Source organism: Zingiber officinale, chromosome 11A (genome assembly GCF_018446385.1).
Source record: "Zingiber officinale cultivar Zhangliang chromosome 11A, Zo_v1.1, whole genome shotgun sequence".
NCBI classification, from domain to species: domain Eukaryota; kingdom Viridiplantae; phylum Streptophyta; class Magnoliopsida; order Zingiberales; family Zingiberaceae; genus Zingiber; species Zingiber officinale.
Genome location: NC_056006.1, coordinates 85,996,205 through 86,014,142, shown reverse-complemented (window position 1 = coordinate 86,014,142; position 17,938 = coordinate 85,996,205). Strand labels below are relative to the sequence as shown.

General features: G+C 35.0%; 2 protein-coding genes across 3 annotated transcripts in view; both read left to right on the top strand.

The window, feature by feature from the left end:
- LOC122031132 (DNA-directed RNA polymerase 1B, mitochondrial-like) overlaps positions 1-9,761 on the top strand; it is a 28,976-nt gene extending 19,215 nt beyond the window's left edge. The window contains exons 11-19 of the mRNA XM_042590213.1: positions 4,122-4,192; positions 7,071-7,155; positions 7,401-7,553; positions 7,654-7,728; positions 8,192-8,281; positions 8,378-8,425; positions 8,561-8,675; positions 8,782-8,885; positions 9,125-9,761. Coding sequence (XP_042446147.1) covers positions 4,122-4,192; positions 7,071-7,155; positions 7,401-7,553; positions 7,654-7,728; positions 8,192-8,281; positions 8,378-8,425; positions 8,561-8,675; positions 8,782-8,885; positions 9,125-9,235 — 852 coding nt within the window. The 3' untranslated portion in view covers positions 9,236-9,761. The remainder of the gene's footprint in view (positions 1-4,121; positions 4,193-7,070; positions 7,156-7,400; positions 7,554-7,653; positions 7,729-8,191; positions 8,282-8,377; positions 8,426-8,560; positions 8,676-8,781; positions 8,886-9,124) is intronic.
- A 4,583-nt stretch (positions 9,762-14,344) lies between these two features.
- On the top strand, positions 14,345-16,895 carry LOC122032164 (protein C2-DOMAIN ABA-RELATED 11-like). 2 transcript variants are annotated; one of them, XM_042591426.1, is made up of 4 exons: positions 14,345-14,530; positions 14,954-15,076; positions 15,431-15,526; positions 16,491-16,895. In XM_042591426.1, exons 2-4 carry the CDS (start codon positions 14,954-14,956, stop codon positions 16,797-16,799), a joined length of 528 nt encoding a protein of 175 aa, XP_042447360.1. In that variant the 5' UTR covers positions 14,345-14,530; the 3' UTR covers positions 16,800-16,895. The 2 variants fall into 2 exon arrangements, with proteins under 2 accessions (XP_042447360.1, XP_042447359.1); XM_042591425.1 differs by having other exon boundaries at positions 14,348-14,530; positions 14,932-15,076.
- Positions 16,896-17,938: the final 1,043 nt, after the last annotated feature.

The following is a 17,938-nucleotide window of genomic DNA, read 5'->3' as shown; positions in this document are numbered from 1 at the left end:
TATATGGCCTGCTTAGATGGCACACATTCCTGGTGGCTTATTTAAAAAATGGTTTAGTTATTTAATTGGTTCACTTGAACAAAACCATAATTACCTAATCACACCATATTTTTTTTTTCTGGTTGTGCTATATATCAATCTATGGTGTTATGTATCATAAGTATTGTTATCTTGTGGATTCACACACTAATATATTTACAACTTTGGACCAACCATTGCATGAAACACATTGATATTAATACGCCCAAAAGTACTAAAAAGGGAAAGTTTATTTAATAGGTGGGAGCTTGTTGGTGTATATATCTGTATATGTCATTTGTTTATCTACCCTTCTTGATTTTAAAATATTATTTTAATGTTGATTGCCTAGGACTTCGCTAGGCTCCCACCTAATGTCTAGGCCCCTTGCAGTGGGTCAGACAACGTACCACTTGAAATTGTCTTCTTTTAGTATCTTGGCTAGAAATGTGTTATATTCCATCTACTTTTTAGTGGAAAGTATGAATTAGTTGAAAATTGGTTAAATTCGGTTAATTTTGAATCATTAAGCCTATTTGCTCATAGGGTTGGGCACAATTCTATCTTCTAGTTGGTTGGGAAATTTGAAAGGAATTCTAAATATTTTGGTTCCAATCAAGGTTTAAAATTTTGACTCGTGCTGAAATTTCGGTCCTAGATCGGAACAATATGGTTTTGGTATTGTGCTGTACTTATACGGTTTCAATATTTTTTTTATTTATATATAGTAATTATACGATAAATATGTTTATGGTGTATATAAAAATAAGTTGTATATTGATTTTGTATAAATTTTCAATTATTGAACAACTTAATATTGTTAGAAAAAATATTTAAATATAATTTTTTTTAAAAAAAATTGATGTATCTATAATAATAAGTATATAAATTAACTACTTATTCATTTAATTAATTATTAATTAAATAATATATTTTAAATAGTAAAAAAATACAAAATAATAAAAAATTACCAGAATATAAATCTAATTTATTAGAATTTTTAAAAAATTTTAAATGAAATTTAAAATAATACAAAATAATAAAATATATATAAATTAGAATATAAATCATAATTATTATAATTTTTAAATTTTTGAATGAAATTTAAAAAAATTAAAAACAAATTTCCAGAATATTAATTAATAAAATTTATTTTAATTTTAAATATATTTTATTAGGATAATTTAATTAGGGTTTATAAAAGTCTATTTGAAATATCACATATAGAAATTGTTTAAATTAATTAAATAGAAAATTTAATTTTGATCGGGAAAAGAAATGCTCCCGCGGGGGCGGGGGTGGGTGGGGGTGCTTCTGGCACCGCAGGAGGCATCCCGCGATGTTGGGTTTTTCGGCCGCGAAAATCGCTTTTTCGCGTCGCGGAAACCCCGAATCACCCTAGCCATTGGATCTCGTGCGAAGAAAAATTTCGAAAACACGAGTACGAGTTTAAACGCTGATCTACAGTAGATCTACATAAGGGAAAACCTTATACCTTTGAAGCGTGCCCTCGCAAATCCCGCTCGTCCAACGGTACGCCGGATCTCGAAGTTGTCAACGTAGACAACTCTCTAGCGATATCCACATGAACAATAGGTGTTCTCTAACACTCAAGGATGGAGAAGAGAGCACCCAAGTGTGCTAGCACTTTCTAGGGCTCTCGGGTAGGATTTAAAAGGGGAGAAAGGAGAGAAGGAAAAAGGGATCTCACATAATCCTCTAGGTACCCTCCTTTGTGACCTTCACTTCACCCTTTACTCTTGGAATTCACTCAACCACCTTCTCCTCCCTTGAAAGCTCACGGCAACAGCAGCAAACCAAGAGGAAAGACCAAGGAAGAAGATGGAATGAATGCACACATCAATTGCCACAAAACCAAAACTCATTTTGCATTAGTGTGGCCGGCCACACCATTGTAACCTCCCCATTTAATGTGGTCGGCCACATTAAATGGAATGGGAGGTGTAACCTCCATGAGGTGGCACACCTCATGAGGTGGTGATGATGTGGCTGCCATGTAGGATGAGTCATCCTCCATGAAGTGGCAATTCATCAAGTCAAACTTGATGTTTCAACTTCCCTTTTTGGTCAAGTCAAAATTGACCAAATTTTCTTCCTTGTTGAGTTAAATCCAACCTTTGATTCAAGCCAATTTGAATTTAATGAATCTCAATTCATTAATACAAATTGACTCAATGAATCAAATTTAAATTAGACTTATTCAACAATTGAATCTAATTGAGTCTAACTCAATTAGTCTAATTTCGAATCCAATCCTTGGTGCATCATATGAACCTAATTCAATTGGTTCATCCTATGAACCTAATCTCCATCCACTTGTTCTTTGTGTGTGACCCAATAGGTTCTTGTAACGTTGGCAATGCCCCTAAACTCATTTAGAAGCATAAGTAATGAGCGGTATCTAGCAATACATCATTACTACCCAAGTTACAAGAATGTCGAGATCCGACATCACCTTGTGACTCCTCACAAAATATGACAAGTGTCTTTCTATCCTAGACATCTAGATTGATCAATGTGAGACATAGACCGTGTCATCCTCTGATCAATCTAAATCTTGAACTCCAAGTAGAGTCACTAAATCAAATGAGCTCAATATCCTATATTGACTCATTTGGGCATGGCCATGCACTTCGTGGTCTCACTCTATCAAGAATACCGATGTCTCTCCCGTCATATAGGAGGGATAGATCCCATCTACATCACTCACATCCCTCTGCATAATTCGTTACATACCCAGTAATCGCCTTTATAGTCCACCCAGTTACGGGTGACGTTTGACGAAACCAAAGTACATAACTCCTTATGTAGGGATCCATGGTGACTTCAGGTCTAAGGACTAGTAGTCATACTAATAGCCACATGAGAAAGTATATGACACTCATATAACGATCCATGATACTTTCTCATGGCAGGTCATTCAGTATACATTCTCTAATGCATACCCATGTGTCAACTTGATATCTCTATATCCATGACTTGTGAGATCAAGTTATCGAGTTGACCTACATGCTAGTCTTATTGCATTAACATTGTTCCTGAATGTTAATACTCGACTAGGAATGATTAAGAGTAGTGTTCCGTATATCATCTCACTATCGGTTCAGCTAACCGATTGATATAGTTAAGAACCTTCTACTCAAGGACGTTATTATACTTAGTTTATTTGGCACCAATACAAGTAAGTATAATAACCAAAGACCAAATGCCTTTATTTATATAGAATATGATACAACAAGTCCAAAATACAATCATCAAATGATTGGCTCTAGGGCTCTAGCTAACACGCGACTCCTTTGCCGTTGCCTGCGACACATCCGAGATTGGGACGCCTCTGTGCCGGTTTCGCTCGCCTGGCAGAATGGTAAAGCTGAAACCATTCCAAAATGATTTGGAACCAAAATGAGTCTTTGATTTTGTTTAGGTTCAATTTGACTTATATTGAAACGACAAGAACTGGATATATATCAAGGAAATTCAAATAAACACTTCTCTTAGATTCAGAGTCTGTTGCTTATAACAATGGTATTCAATCAAAATACAAGTTAATAATAAGAGATGCATATAAAAAGGGCAACCCAGTGCACGAAGCTCCCGCTATGCAGGGTTCTGGGGAAGGATTCATTATACACAGCCTTACCATGCTTTTTGTAAGAGGTTGTTTCCAAGATTCGAAGCTCCCGCTATGCGGGGTCCCAGGGAAGGATCCATTGTACACAGCCTTACCCTGCTTTTTGCAAGAGGCTGTTTCCAGGATTCGAACCCGTGACCTTTTTGGTCACAAAGCAACAACTTTACCATTGCTCCAAGGCTCTCCTTCAACAAAAGAAAAGCTAATCAAAATTGTGTCACATATTCACCAATACCACTTAATATATTTGAGACTTAGGTTTTTGCCCATCCAATTCGGATGCTAATATTGATTTGCCAAACCTTGTTAGCAACTCTTGTCATTGTTATGCAACCCGTGTCTATCTTGGTGATGATTGTCTATGCTGTCTGATTCTTTTCTTTTTATATAATGTAGCATTATTTTTAATTTTATTTTTCTAAAAATTAACTCAAGTTCAAATTTAATTTAGTTGGGGGCTATTGCGGTAAACTTAGTTGATGGAGACAAGCCTGCAGATGTTTACTCAGGGATAGCTGCTAGGTACATTATTATGCTTCAATAGCTTGTTTTATTGTCTTTGATTCATTTATCTTGTCTCATTGTACTAGTCTTATTCTAATAAGATAACCAACATTTGGTTTCGTGAGTTCTTTCGTCAAACCTCCATGGATATCTTTCGTCAAAACTGATATTTTATAAATGTATATGTTCATAAGAAATTAATAGACCACTTTATTTCCTTAATCATCATGAATCATACAACCGCATCATGTCATTTTCTTGCTGCTATGTTTACAATCATGTCAAGTCATTGATTTCCATTTTCATTGCTTCATTATTTTCTTCAGGGTTGATTTTTTTGCGACTGAAGTTGATTTTATGAGTGTTGCTTTTTTACTTATCCTGATGTTGATATTTCTTTTGTTCTTTAAAATTTATTCAATAATGTGTTATCAATTTGATATCAATACTTGAGGCTTGGGCAATATTAGGTTTGATTGATAAATTTTATCTGGGCATGTCTGAATATTTAGAAGCCAAGCAATTTATGGTTAGTTTACATGGATGGAAGGTCTGAGGGGGATGAGGGAAAGTGGTACAGAAGATGTACATAATGATTAAGTTCCATATGTAATTTTGTGAGGTTCTCTCTCCTCCTGACTTCCCATACAAGCAAACATAGCCTTAAACATTTCTCTTCTATGTTCTAAGGTACTCAATGCTGTATAATCTGCAGATGTTTCTGTGGTACTAGCTGTTAGAATGTCTTATTAGCATTTTTGTAATGGCCATTAGAAGGCAGTAGCTCAATAAGATGTCCATAACTCAGACCAATGGAACTGAAACAATTGTGATTGTTCAGTCAAAGAACAATGTTCAATCTAGTGGTTAGATCTAAGGATTAGAATTTGGTAATGGAGTTGTGTAGAATGGAACATTGTCACAGCTCAAATGGCATCTGACCAGTGGGATGGAATCCATTTGTTGTCATGACAATTCCGTTGCTATCCTCATGTTGATCTGGGTGACAATGCATCACATTTACACGACGCGATCTAAAGCTAATTACCGGTATTGAGCATATGAAAGGAAGTGTAACACAATCAAGTACATTTATTCAATCTAAAGGGGTATTCAGGTAAATACTGAGAAGATTAAAACATAAATAAGGCAACCAACCAACTACTAAGAGAAACACTTAAATAATTAAAACAGAGATAAAACAAACAACAAATCCTCAATGAGTGATAAATTTCAAAAAAAAAAAAAAAAAGATCAAGTTCAGTTGTGGAGCATGTCTAGTAGCAACCTAATATCTTGACACACTAAATACTCATTTTGTGTAAATTTTGAAGACTAGATAACAAGGATATTACCTAGGGAAATAGCTAGTAGGAATGCTATAGAATGTCATTGCATAATAGCAACAAAGTGAACATTGAGAAATCATATAGAAATTTTCAGCATAGGTAGTAAATCAAGCAAGGAGATAGATTCATATAACTGACCCCAAATGGTGGTACAGACTTGATGGTGGTGGTGGTAATCATAGTTTGTAGGATCGTGATCCTACATAGGCTCGATTTGGAGTCAGGATTGGATCAGTAGGATCGGATCAGTTATGATAGTAGGATTGGATGTTGATTTCGTTGATTCGAACACCAGGAAATAGACATCCAAAACTCGTAATTTTAGGAAAGGAATGAAAGAAAATATTCGTGATGATCAAAACTGCTGAACATCAAGTAAACACATGTTTTAAACAGTCTCAAACCCTAACGATGCAAAAGATGAAAATAACCCTAATACAATGACAAAAATTGTTAGGAAACTCTAAAAAAGCTTTCAACAATGCTTTTTGGGCCTAAGACTGGGACTCTGGGAGGTTATGTGTTACACCCGGTAATAAATGTAGATATTTGAACGAGCTTCGATTTAATATATTATGTGTCGTATGATTCAATCCAAGTCACAAGTTATGGCCTCATAAAGTGTAGAATCGTAGGATTATAGAATTGTACCAATCCCACCGATTCTGTACAATCCCAGCGATCCGCTCCGATCCCACTACAAAATCCGATCCCAATCGATCTTGGATCGATTTAGTGCTTGATCCTACAATCTGGATTGTGATTTTGCAAACCATGGTGGTAATACATTGTTGATTAATATTGATTGATATGGGTTTTCCATTAGTTGATTGACATGCATATTTTTCCATGTGGAAACATGGAAATATGAATTGGATGTTGATAATTATACTTTACTGGCTATGTGCTAGTCAATATTTATCATATAAAGATTTATTTAATAATTTTTTAATACTGAACACATATGCACCACTATCCTGCCTAATTGATATGCAGAGGGTCGAGACACAATAATGCACATAAGCATTCTGACACCTTGGTATGGACATAAGAACCATTCTTCTCTGTTGATATGCATGATTATCCCCACCTGTGTTGAAATGGTTTAAGCATGTATCCAGCCACCATATTTTTCTACTTTTTTGTTTTTCCTTAATTGGTTCTGTTAGTTGGATAACATAAGCACACTTTCCTAAGGGAAATTTATGCTGTATCAGCAACTTCACCTATTTTCTTCTGACCTGTGTGCACTGCACACAGAAAGGGTTGCCTGCAGCAGCAAAATTTATGCAGTTCTAGAATTTAGGAATTGTTTGGATCTTTGAGCTGAATTAGTTAGTAAGATGATTCACATATTTGAAGCTTATTTTGATTTCTTTGCATCTCTGAAAACTACTAATTAATTACAAATTCCACAAGCTGCTGTTTGAACTTATTAAATTTTACCACTACCCCTTTGACTGGAAAGTCTTCAAGGATATTATCTAATTGAAATTGGTTTTGGTTAGCTTTTTGGAGTGATGAAAGAGATCATTTATATAATGCAGGGTTCATGAAATCATGCAAAGAGATGCACAAGAAGATCCTGCTAAAAACCCAGATGCTTTAAGGGCAAAACTATTAGCTGCTCAGGTTTGTGCATTACCCGGGCTGCATCGTACTAATACTTAGCTGGTTCTAGTTTGAATTTTGCAGCAAGAACACCTTTGGTTGTTCACCTATAGATCGTTGATTCTAATTTGGATTGATATTTCTTTCTAATGCTGTGGATGCCATGTTTGCAAGTCCATGTGGAAATGGGGGCTTACTTTCTTGTTAACCATGCATTAAATTTTGATTGCTCCTTCGTAATTGCTTTTTCTTTGTTTTTTATTAAGGTCGACAGAAAATTAGTGAAGCAAACTGTCATGACATCTGTTTATGGTGTAACTTATGTTGGAGCTCGAGAGCAAATTAAAAAAAGATTGAAAGAACGCGGTGTTATTGCTGATGATAATGAGCTATATATTTGTTCTTGTTATGCTGCCAAAGTAAGAAGTAATCCTTTTCTCAGTTTTTTCTTTCCGTTGAATGCTTTAGGTTTAGTTGAATGCTTTTTGTTTATCTGAGAGTCTATTATCATTTGTACAGACAACGTTGACTGCATTAGGGGAGATCTTTGAAGCAGCACATAGAATTATGAGCTGGCTTGGTGACTGCGCAAAGGTTTGTAATCGGTTAATTAATCATGGACGCTGCAAAGATTGTAAGATGAAATTAAAAATCTAGTATAGTAACTGATTAAGACCTCCTTCTGGAAAGAAATGTTGAAAATGCTGTTAAACATGAAGTGTGGTGGTGAGATTAGTTATCCACATTGCTTATGATAGTAATCCAGTTCACCATTTTATCTATTAAAATTTCAAAAATATATCGAGACAGAAATAAATTTCACATATTCATTGAATTTACATAGCTTTTTGCATTTTCTGAATGAATTTCATCAGAATATTGTGTTTCCTTGAATGCTTAAATTTCCTATAAGTTGATATAATATTAGGTGTTAGCTTCTGATAATTAACACTGATGATTATTCAGATGCTTTTTCATATTAAGAACATCCACTTAAGTTCACTATATCATTAAGTGCTAAAAACTAGGTAATGAACTGAGTTATCTTGTCCTACAGATTATTGCTTCAGAAAACCATACAGTGAGGTGGACTACTCCTCTTGGACTTCCTGTAGTTCAGCCATATCGTGCATTAGGACAGTATTGTGTAAGTCATATTTGAAGCCATTGATCCAAGATTCCACTTTGTTTTTCTTTGTTGGGTATTTACTAGTCTTCCATATATATTAACAATGTTGTGCAGGTTAAAACATCTCTTCAGATATTGACCTTGAAAGTGGAGACTGACAAGGTCTGCTTCTATAGTGTTCTATTCCTTTTCCCTTTTTCTTTTTCCTGTAGCTGAAGTCTTAGCATAATCTTCTTCTTTGATCCGTGATCAAGATTTTAGATGGTTAACTTTTGAACCTGCCTGTTGCTCCTATAGGTCATGGCGAAACGGCAAAAAACAGCATTTCCCCCTAACTTTGTTCACTCTCTTGATGGTTCTCACATGATGATGACTGCAGTTGCCTGCAGAAGAGCAGGATTAAATTTTGCAGGTGCATTCTTTTGTTATGGATGATAACTTTACATAATTAAATAATACACTTCTTTTCTACTGTAGCATGAAGTCACTGATTATACATCCTTTTCATTATGTTGCAGGAGTCCATGATTCGTACTGGACACATGCATGCAATGTCGACCAGATGAATGTAATTCTTCGTGAAAAGTTTGTGGAACTCTATCAGAAGCCAATATTGGAAAATGTAAGACCTATTTCTATATGCCTTTATACTAACGTCAGAATAGCTTTAATGTAGCAGTTTTGCCTGGGTGCCGCTGTCGGTACTGTCAAGCATCAAACACTCGAATGACCAATTGTTTTAAACTTCAAACTCACAAATTTTTTGATCACTTTGTTGGTTTCTTTTTATTAATGCCGATTGCTTAATCCTCTCCCTTTTGAGTTCAAACTGTTGACATGCCAGATGGTGCTTCTTTGCAGTTACTGGAGAGCTTTCAGCAATCCTTCCCGACATTAAATTTCCCACCGTTGCCCGAGCGGGGTGATTTCAACCTGAGAGATGTTCTGGATTCTACTTTTTTCTTCAACTAATGCGGCAGTTCCCTTCCAACTCTCCACTTTAATGTTCGTTGCATACAAACATGACTTCATCTCCGGTCGAGCAGGTCCATCTCTTTGCCTTTGGTGGTGCATGGCAGGGGCGTTGCTTCTTTGTGCAACTGAATCCATTATAGAAACTCAGGCAAGGTCTAAGTTTGATGAGGTTGAATGTTAGTCCCTGCCGATTTACCAGGAAAATTGGGGATCATCCAACTGATTGATTTATGTGAGCAAAATAAGCAGCAGATGCGCCAAGTTGATCGTGAACAGCATGAATTCCTAGTCATACACCGAGCTAAGCTTGAGAATGAGCACGCCCGTTCAAGCAATGAAAATTTTGATAACACCTCACAATAAATGGCAGGATTGCTGGAGATCACATAGATCTCCAATAACTTTTGAAAGTTTTATTTCTAGAGGTTAATGTGAAATAAGATTTTATCTTTTCTTATATTTATGGAAAAGACTTGTTGGATATATTTATAGAGCTGATTCAAATTATATTTTCTTTCAACAAGTCTACCTGTGGCCTGCTTTTTCAAATTTTAGTGTTAGTATTGCTCTTCATTGACATCTAAGAACAGAAGGTGTTTCCAAAGGTAATGTGACCTTTGAGATGAATGAATGGCAGGCAGTCTTGTAAGTCTCAACGAATTTTGTTCCACAGATTAGCAAAAATCCAAGTATTGTCGGAAGTTTCATTTCCCTTTTCTAGGGTCCTAGGAGAATTGAATAAATTTGAAAAGAATTTATTTATGTTTGTTTGAAAAGGAAATAACATGAATAAATTTGAATAATTATAACTTTTTGAATTAAATGAATAAGTTTGAATGTTTATGTGTTTAATTTTGTTCATGAATATAAATTAAATGAATAAGTTTAATAATATTTAAAGAATAAGTTTAAACTATTATGTGTTTAATATTGTTCATGAATATAAATTATGAATTGTTTGTGAATAATATTTATAAATATAATTTTTACGTTATGTTCATCAATAAAATTTTCTCAATATAATAAATAAATAAATTTTAAATTGATATGAATAAATAAATTTACATTGTCAAATTTGATAGTAAATTAAATCAGTTTAAAAATATAAAAAAATTTACATTATCAAATAAATTTGAATTTAAAACTTAATAACATCTGAATAAACAAATCTAAAGCCAAGATTGAATTAACTCAAACTCATAAAATAGAAATTAAATCTTGAATAATTATTTTAATTGTTTAATTCATTTTAATGGACCTTGAGAACTCGAAATGTAACACCCCACCCTCCTTACTACTGGACTATGAGGGCGGAGCGCTACTGGACTACTAACTTTACTTAACTAACATTGCACACATGTTGATAGTAATTCCTAAAACTCTCGGAGAACTCAAAACATACAATTAACTAGCAGCGGAAGACTAAATGACTCATCTAATACATTCTACTCAATTCTTTGTTAATAAATTCTTATGCTAAATCCCAAGGCTTCTATAGTCCAGGCATCACACATCCATCCGCACCCCCTTGTCGCCTTCCTTTACTATAGCTTTTCCTTTCCTTTATCTGCAGTAAGAGGAAATGCATCTATAAGCAAAATTGCTTAGTAAACGCTATCTAACTCACAAAACTCGAGTATGCATGTAAGCTGAAAGAAATCTAGAAACTGAATGCTCATCTAATAGCAAACGAAACATAGCATACTGAAATACTAAACATGTAAGCAAATCTAAACAACATGTCAGTATATAAGAAAGCTAAACTTGCTGAATTTTAAACTTATGTGAAGCTTATTTCTTTTGTTTGAAAACTTATACTTTAATATTTCAAAATAATAATCAACTTTCTTCTTGGGCCCGACAACTGTACTTGCTATGCGCGCATCCCTAACAAGACCCAAGGTAGCTAGTCCCGAATCTAGTAAGGTTTACTATTGTAACAACCCGACCCATTTGGCGACCCTCGGGTCGTCGACCGTCGACCGTCGGCCGTGCCGTTACTACTAGGTTATCTAAACCTAGGGACGACTATGGGAGCTCAACCCAAGGACAACTGAGAGTCCAACACAGTGCCACTGATAAAAGTAAAATACTTGTTATCTTTTAATACTTCTAATATATAATGCCTCGGCATTTTAACGAGCACCTTGTGTGACAAAATCCCTAAAGTCTTGACTTTGGAATCTACTTAAGGCCTTGGCCTTTTTCTTTCTTTTCTTTATCTTTCTTATACTTGTTAATACCTCTAATAAAAGAATGTTTTTTTAAAAACTGAAATGTTTAAACAAATTCTAACTTTGAAATGCATAAACAAAAATCTGCATACTATGCTAATCAAAATTTTGCATACTATTCTAATCAAGATTCTGCATTCTATGATACACTATTTCTTCATACTATGCAAACATAAATTCTGCACTATAATACTTAACCAAACTGCACTATAATCTTTTTCTTTAAAAACTGCATTATAAGTTCTACAAAAAATCTGCACTACAAGTTCCACCAAAAATCTGCACTACAAGTTCCACCAAAAATCTGCACTATAAACTTTAAAGAAATCTGCACCATAAGCTCTTAAGAAATCTGCATTACAAGCTCTAAAGAAATCGGCTTTAAAGAAATCTGCATTTTAAGCTCTAAGAAATCTGCACTACAAGCTTAATTAAAATCTGCACTATAAGCTTACATAAAAATCTGCACTATAAGCTTGATTGAAATCAGCACTATAGGCTTAATTAAAATCTGCACCTATAAACTTAATTAAAATCTGCACTATAAGCTTAATTAAAAATCTGCACTATAAGTTTAATTAAAATCTACACTATAGGCTTAATTAAAATCTGCACTATAAGCTTATATAAAAATTTGCATTATAATCTTAATTAAAATCTGCACTATAGGCTTAATTAAAAATCTGCACTAAAAGCTTAATTAAAATCTGCAATATAAGCTCTACATAAAAATCTGCATTATAAGCTTAATTAAAATCTGCACTATAGGCTTAATTAAAAATATGCACTATAAGCGCTTAATTAAAATCTGCAATATAAGCTCTACATAAAAATCTGCATCATAAGCTTAATTAAAATATGCACTATAGGCTTAATTAAAAATCTGCACTATAAGCGCTTCTTATGCTTCAAATTCAAGAAGCACAAAGGTCTGAAACTACTCCTACTGCAAGTGAGAAGCACTTACCTTGCTTCTTGGACTCACAACCGAACAAAAAGGGCTTCTAGGACCTTGGCCGGCCGCCGGAGATGATGCCCTAACTCCCTTTCGTTTTCTACCCGAGCTCCGCCATCATACGTAGAAGAGAAGGAGACAATGGTTTAAGTCACGGGAAAACAGAGCATCAACTTATCCCTTTTTATAACTTAATATTTCTGTTAACTCTTTAAATAAATTCGCTACCTTTTCTAAACAGACAAATCCAACATCAACTTATCCTTTTTATAATCCAATATTCTGTTAACTATCTTAAATAAATTCGCTACCTTTTCTAAACAGATAAATCCAACATAAATAGAACCGCCTGCTTGACCACTTGGTCAGCCAGATTTGCTTATGGCTTGGTTCGGCCGGAGGTTGCAGGTTTGAATCTCGGCTAATTTTTTTTATTTTTTGCAACTTGTTTCTTTTGGTAAAAATATCAAACGAACTCCAAAAATTACATAAAAGTACTCTAAAAATTTCTAAAAATCTCTAGAATTTTTCTAAAGCATTTCTAAATATTTTTAAGTACTTTTAGAACTCAAAATGAGAAAATTTGGATTGTTACACGAAATGATATTAAATTTGATCTTATATATTTATCTAGTTTTCTTGATTATATTCATGCCTTTAAATATCAATTTGACATAATACATCGAGAGTAGTTATTTTTTAAACATAGATCAACTTTTTTTAATACATTCATATTAAAAAAACACTACTTTCAATATAGTATGTCAAATTAATATATTGAGCACATGAATATAATCAGAAGAATTAGACAAATACATAGAATCTAGTTTCAAGCTCTCTAGCTCTATTAATCGATTTTGATTAGTTTTGGCCAAAATTGACTTATTGGAACTAAAGAGTTCAGAAACACATGGAACCAGATTTTATATGTTCGTCTAGTTCTCCTAATTATATTCATGTCATCACACATCAATTTGATATACTGTATTGAGAGCAGTAATTTTTTTAATACGAATAAAATTTTTTAAACACATTCGTATTAAAAAAATCACTACTCTCAATATAGTGTCTTTTTGGAGGGAATTAGACGAACACATAGGATATGATTTCATATCATTTCGAGTTCTCTGGGTTCAGAAGTCGATTTTGATCGAAATCGACGGATGAACCTAGAAAGCTCAGAACAATATGGAATGAGATCATGTGTGTTCGTCTAATTGTCCCCTAGGGACGGAACGGTGGTTGAGGAATGAGATATTGCGACATGAGATTTTGGAGTCCAAACTCAACACTTCTGAATATGCCTTCCCCTATGTCTTGATCATCTATACTAATATTTAGTAGTCATCCATAATTTATCTTTTTCATATTGACCTAGAGACGGGTTGACGAGGACGCTGAGACGAAAAAATTATCTTTTACTATATATATATATTCGTCTAATTCTTTTAATTATATTTATACTTTTAAATATCAATTTAATAAAAATAATAATTGAACCTAATTTAGATTTAGGACTAAAATTATTCCCAATGGAGGAATAAATTTATAGTTGATTGATATACTGTAATAATTGACCCGTAAGTTAGAGACAAGGAGTAGGTAATGATAATTTTAGAACTTTTAATCCTCCTACCGTTTCCACTGTAAAGTCGGACTGACGGAATAAACGTGATTTGCATTAGAAATCAACTGCACGTGATCTCGAAGCAAAAAAAAAAAAAAACAGAGACCTTCGACAGGCACACCACCGACGAAATCTGTCCACCAGCCAAACGCGCTTCCCGATCGTCGCCCTGCCAGATCACCCAGCCGTGATTAGTCCAAGTCATGAAGGTTCGATGCGTGGGACCCGCCTGGTGAGTGATGAGGTAGCACCTGACTGCCGTCTTTTGGAGCACGAGGTTAATGCGTGAGAAGAAGCCATGGACCATGCTCCCTCCGGTGGGTCGCACGCTCGACCGCGTCCTCCGCGGCTGCCAGGGTTTTCCAATTAAACGCGGCGAGCTCCAGCCATAATAATCCAAGCAGCCATCGCCCGATCGATCGCCACTCGCTTTCCTCGGCGCTCCTTCTTTCGCTCCTCCCTCCTCGACACTCGAGGTAGTAGTTTTCCTCTTCTTTCGCTCGTTGAAGTTTATATTACACGCCGATCGTTGAGTCCGGAGCTGGAGTTCGCTTGTTTAGGACGAATTTCATGGAATTTTGAGGATTTTATCGCTGATTTTTGCTCGTCGAATGGAGTTTTCTTCTACAACTCGTACATTTTTGGGGCAAAATAAGTTTCTTTACGCGAACGATCCAAGTGAGAAAAGAAAAGAAAAGAAAAACAGATTTTGCTTAATTTCTAGATTCTTCTCCGTTCACTTTTTTTTTGTCTCTTGGGATTATTTGGGGGTTTTGCTGAATGTGGCTTTCTGCAAGGATTTATATGTGAGAGTTGAGTTGATAGAGAATCGCCGTTCGTTTGGCATTTACTATGGTCGATTGTTATGCGTGGTCAGCTCTTCGTCGGATCTATCTCAGATGAGGGAAACCATGGAGCAAGGTGCTGGATTTCTCAAGGTGATCATTGTTGAAGGAAATGATCTGGCGATCAGGGATTTCAAAAGCAGCGATCCTTATGTCGTGGCGAAGTTAGGGAAACAGGCAAGTCAAGCGTGTTCTTCTCTCTCTTTCTAGGCTTTTTTGGCCACCATTTTAGCTATACATCACTTGACAAAAGCTTCTTTGGCTTTTTCTTGGTTCATTGTGTAGAACCATCAACTTTAATCTTCCTGAATCCTCAAAACTTGCAGTTTATGATACTGTGAAGGGTGCATATTATATGAAAACCCTAAAAAAGATATTTTTTTAATCCTCAAGCTTGTAGTCGATCTTGATCTTTCTCATTATCTAATGATTCTCTTCTAAATGAAACCCTGGTTTGCATAATGTTTTGGTTTAAGAAACATTTCTATTAGCTGTTCTTCCTATGAGTAATACCTTTAATATGTTCTTCAGACTGCAAAGACAAAGGTTATTAAATGCTGCCTTAATCCTGTTTGGAATGAAGAGTTGACATTCCGTGTAAAAGAGCCAGTTGATGTTTTAAGATTGGTAAGTAGGATATGCTACATTAAATATTTGCTGAATTTGGATTGCGGCTAGTACCACTTGGCTTGATTGCTTCATAGTTGACTCCCTACTGCTTATTTAAATTCATTTCTTGTGCCTTGGTTGGTATGATATTGACCAATTCCGGTCTTTCCTTGCTATAAACCAACCAACATGTTGCAAGCTCAGACAAAAGAATGGTCATTTAATTCTATCTGCAATGAGGTCAAGGGATATTAGACGATATGCTAGTCAAACAACGCGATGCCCAACTTGATGCATTAGAATCTGGAAACTTGTACTAGTTGGAATACTTCATAGTTGACTTACTTCTGTCTAGTTTAATTCATTTATTTTGTCTTAATTGGTGCGATTTGACCAATTCAGAACTCGTCGTAAACAAACCCAAGCTCAGATAAAATAATGAGCATTGATCTTTGAATTGACCTCTATCTGCAATGAAGTCAAGAATATTAGGTGATAATCCCAACTTGATACACTTAGTCTAGATTCCACAAACAATCAATGTTATTTTGCATTTGACAGACCATTGTACAGTTGAAAAGAACATGACTTGCATGATCATCAACATGCAGCTCTTAGTTATCTCTGACTTATATAGTCTCTGCACAAACAATCTCTAATCTGCATTGTGATCAACATGTTATCTTAAGAATGTTTTTACTAATTATTCCAAAAAAAAAAAAACGATTCTATGACAAAACTAATTACCATGCAAGAGAAGCCATCGAAAGTCTTTCTGAACATGGTAAAGGTTTTGGCATTTGGATTGATACCCCTCCCATTTGGTTGAGATACGAACTTTAGAGTTTGCTATGTGGCTCACAAGATTAGAGATAGAGGAGACAGATTTACTCAATTTGTTCTTATCATTTTCTTTTAGAAATGTCTTGTGAAAGTCTGTTTTCTAGCACTGACTCAATTCGACTCATCATGCTTCTCTCAGGAAGTTTTCGATTGGGACAGATTTAAGTTCGATGACAAGATGGGTCATACCTTCCTTGATCTTCGGCCGCTGGCCTCTTCTTCAAAGCTGAAACGAGCACTGAAGCTCACCACAGGAGAGACCAAGCTAAGAAAAGTGACACCTGATTCCGATAACTGCCTCTTGTCGGACAGCTTTATCAAATGTGTAAATGGAGAGATCGTACTGGACGCACGGTTGAGGCTTCGCGATGTTGAATCTGGCGAGTTGTCCGTGTTGGTTAAGTGGATTGATAGTCCAACTACTGCAGTTTCTGCTAAAATATGTTAAATTATGGTATCTAATCTTCTGAGACAGAAGTAACACCATGTGAGTGCTGAAGACATTGTTTGTTAATCAGGGTTATTGAAATGACGCCTTTAACTAGCGTAGATTGTGCAGATACCATGGAGAATTTTGGAGAAAAACATGTTTTAACTTTTCATTCTTATATGATTGAGATAATCAAGTCTCAGACAATAATCAACAGAGATGGGAATATCTAGCCAATCATTGAATAAGGTTTGCGACTGAGGATATCAACTTAAGACAAAGATGAAAATTGAATTTGTTAAAATCAAATTAATTAAAATTTTGTTCTGGCAATCGTATTGATTGTTTTATAATATTGAAATTGAACAAATCAAATGGATAAAAAAATTGATTAATTCAAACAATGAATTAATTGTTTTTTTTATAAAATATTTAGATTTTTTTAATAAAAATTGAATCAGTTTAATAACAAAAATGAAAATATTTAATATTTATTAAAAAAATATTGTTTAATAAAAAAATTAGTCTAATTGATTTAAAAATTATAGTTGAAATTGAATAATTAACTGAAATAATCAATATTATTTTAAAAAAAATGAATTTTTAAATAAACTGAATTGAATTTCTGAATTAGTTTGGTTCTTTCTGTTGGTAGTTTTGAGAGCATGAAACAAAATCTAAACTAAGCAAAGATAAAACAAAGCAATGCGGTAATTATAAACTCACAGTGATTTCCCGAAGTGCTGTTGAAGACGCGAGCGGTCGACGAAGAGGTTACCGCTGTCGGAAGCACGATCACGGAGCAACCGGAAAGCACTTCAAAGTTCACGAGCCAAATCCCAGCCGAATGCTCTCCCTTTGCTCTCACACGATCTCTCCCTTTATGATCTCCTCGGTGCTCCCTGATCACCTTCGCCAGAAGCTCTCCTTTTAGATCTGCACTTGGACGCCTCTTATAAGAAGGCTAAGGAAGACGAAGGGGAAAGGGCGCCCCTTCGTCTCCTTGGCGTTTGCAGCAAAAGGAGAGTAACGAAGGGAAACCCTTCGTCTCCCGTAACTCTCAAACGCCCAACATCTCCCACTCGTCCAAGTGAATCCATATGGTCATATAGACCATGTCAGTCACATAGATTACAAGATGATCATGTCACGAAGAC

What these genes read in the sequence shown, in the direction of transcription:
- LOC122032164 (XM_042591426.1), top strand. Translation starts at nt 14,954, where the DNA reads ATGAGGGAAACCATGGAGCAAGGTGCTGGATTTCTCAAGGTGATCATT. An exon ending in TGGCGAAGTTAGGGAAACAG is followed by an intron (nt 15,077 to 15,430) that starts GCAAGTCAAGCG and finishes TATGTTCTTCAG; the next exon opens with ACTGCAAAGACAAAGGTTAT. An exon ending in CAGTTGATGTTTTAAGATTG is followed by an intron (nt 15,527 to 16,490) that starts GTAAGTAGGATA and finishes TGCTTCTCTCAG; the next exon opens with GAAGTTTTCGATTGGGACAG.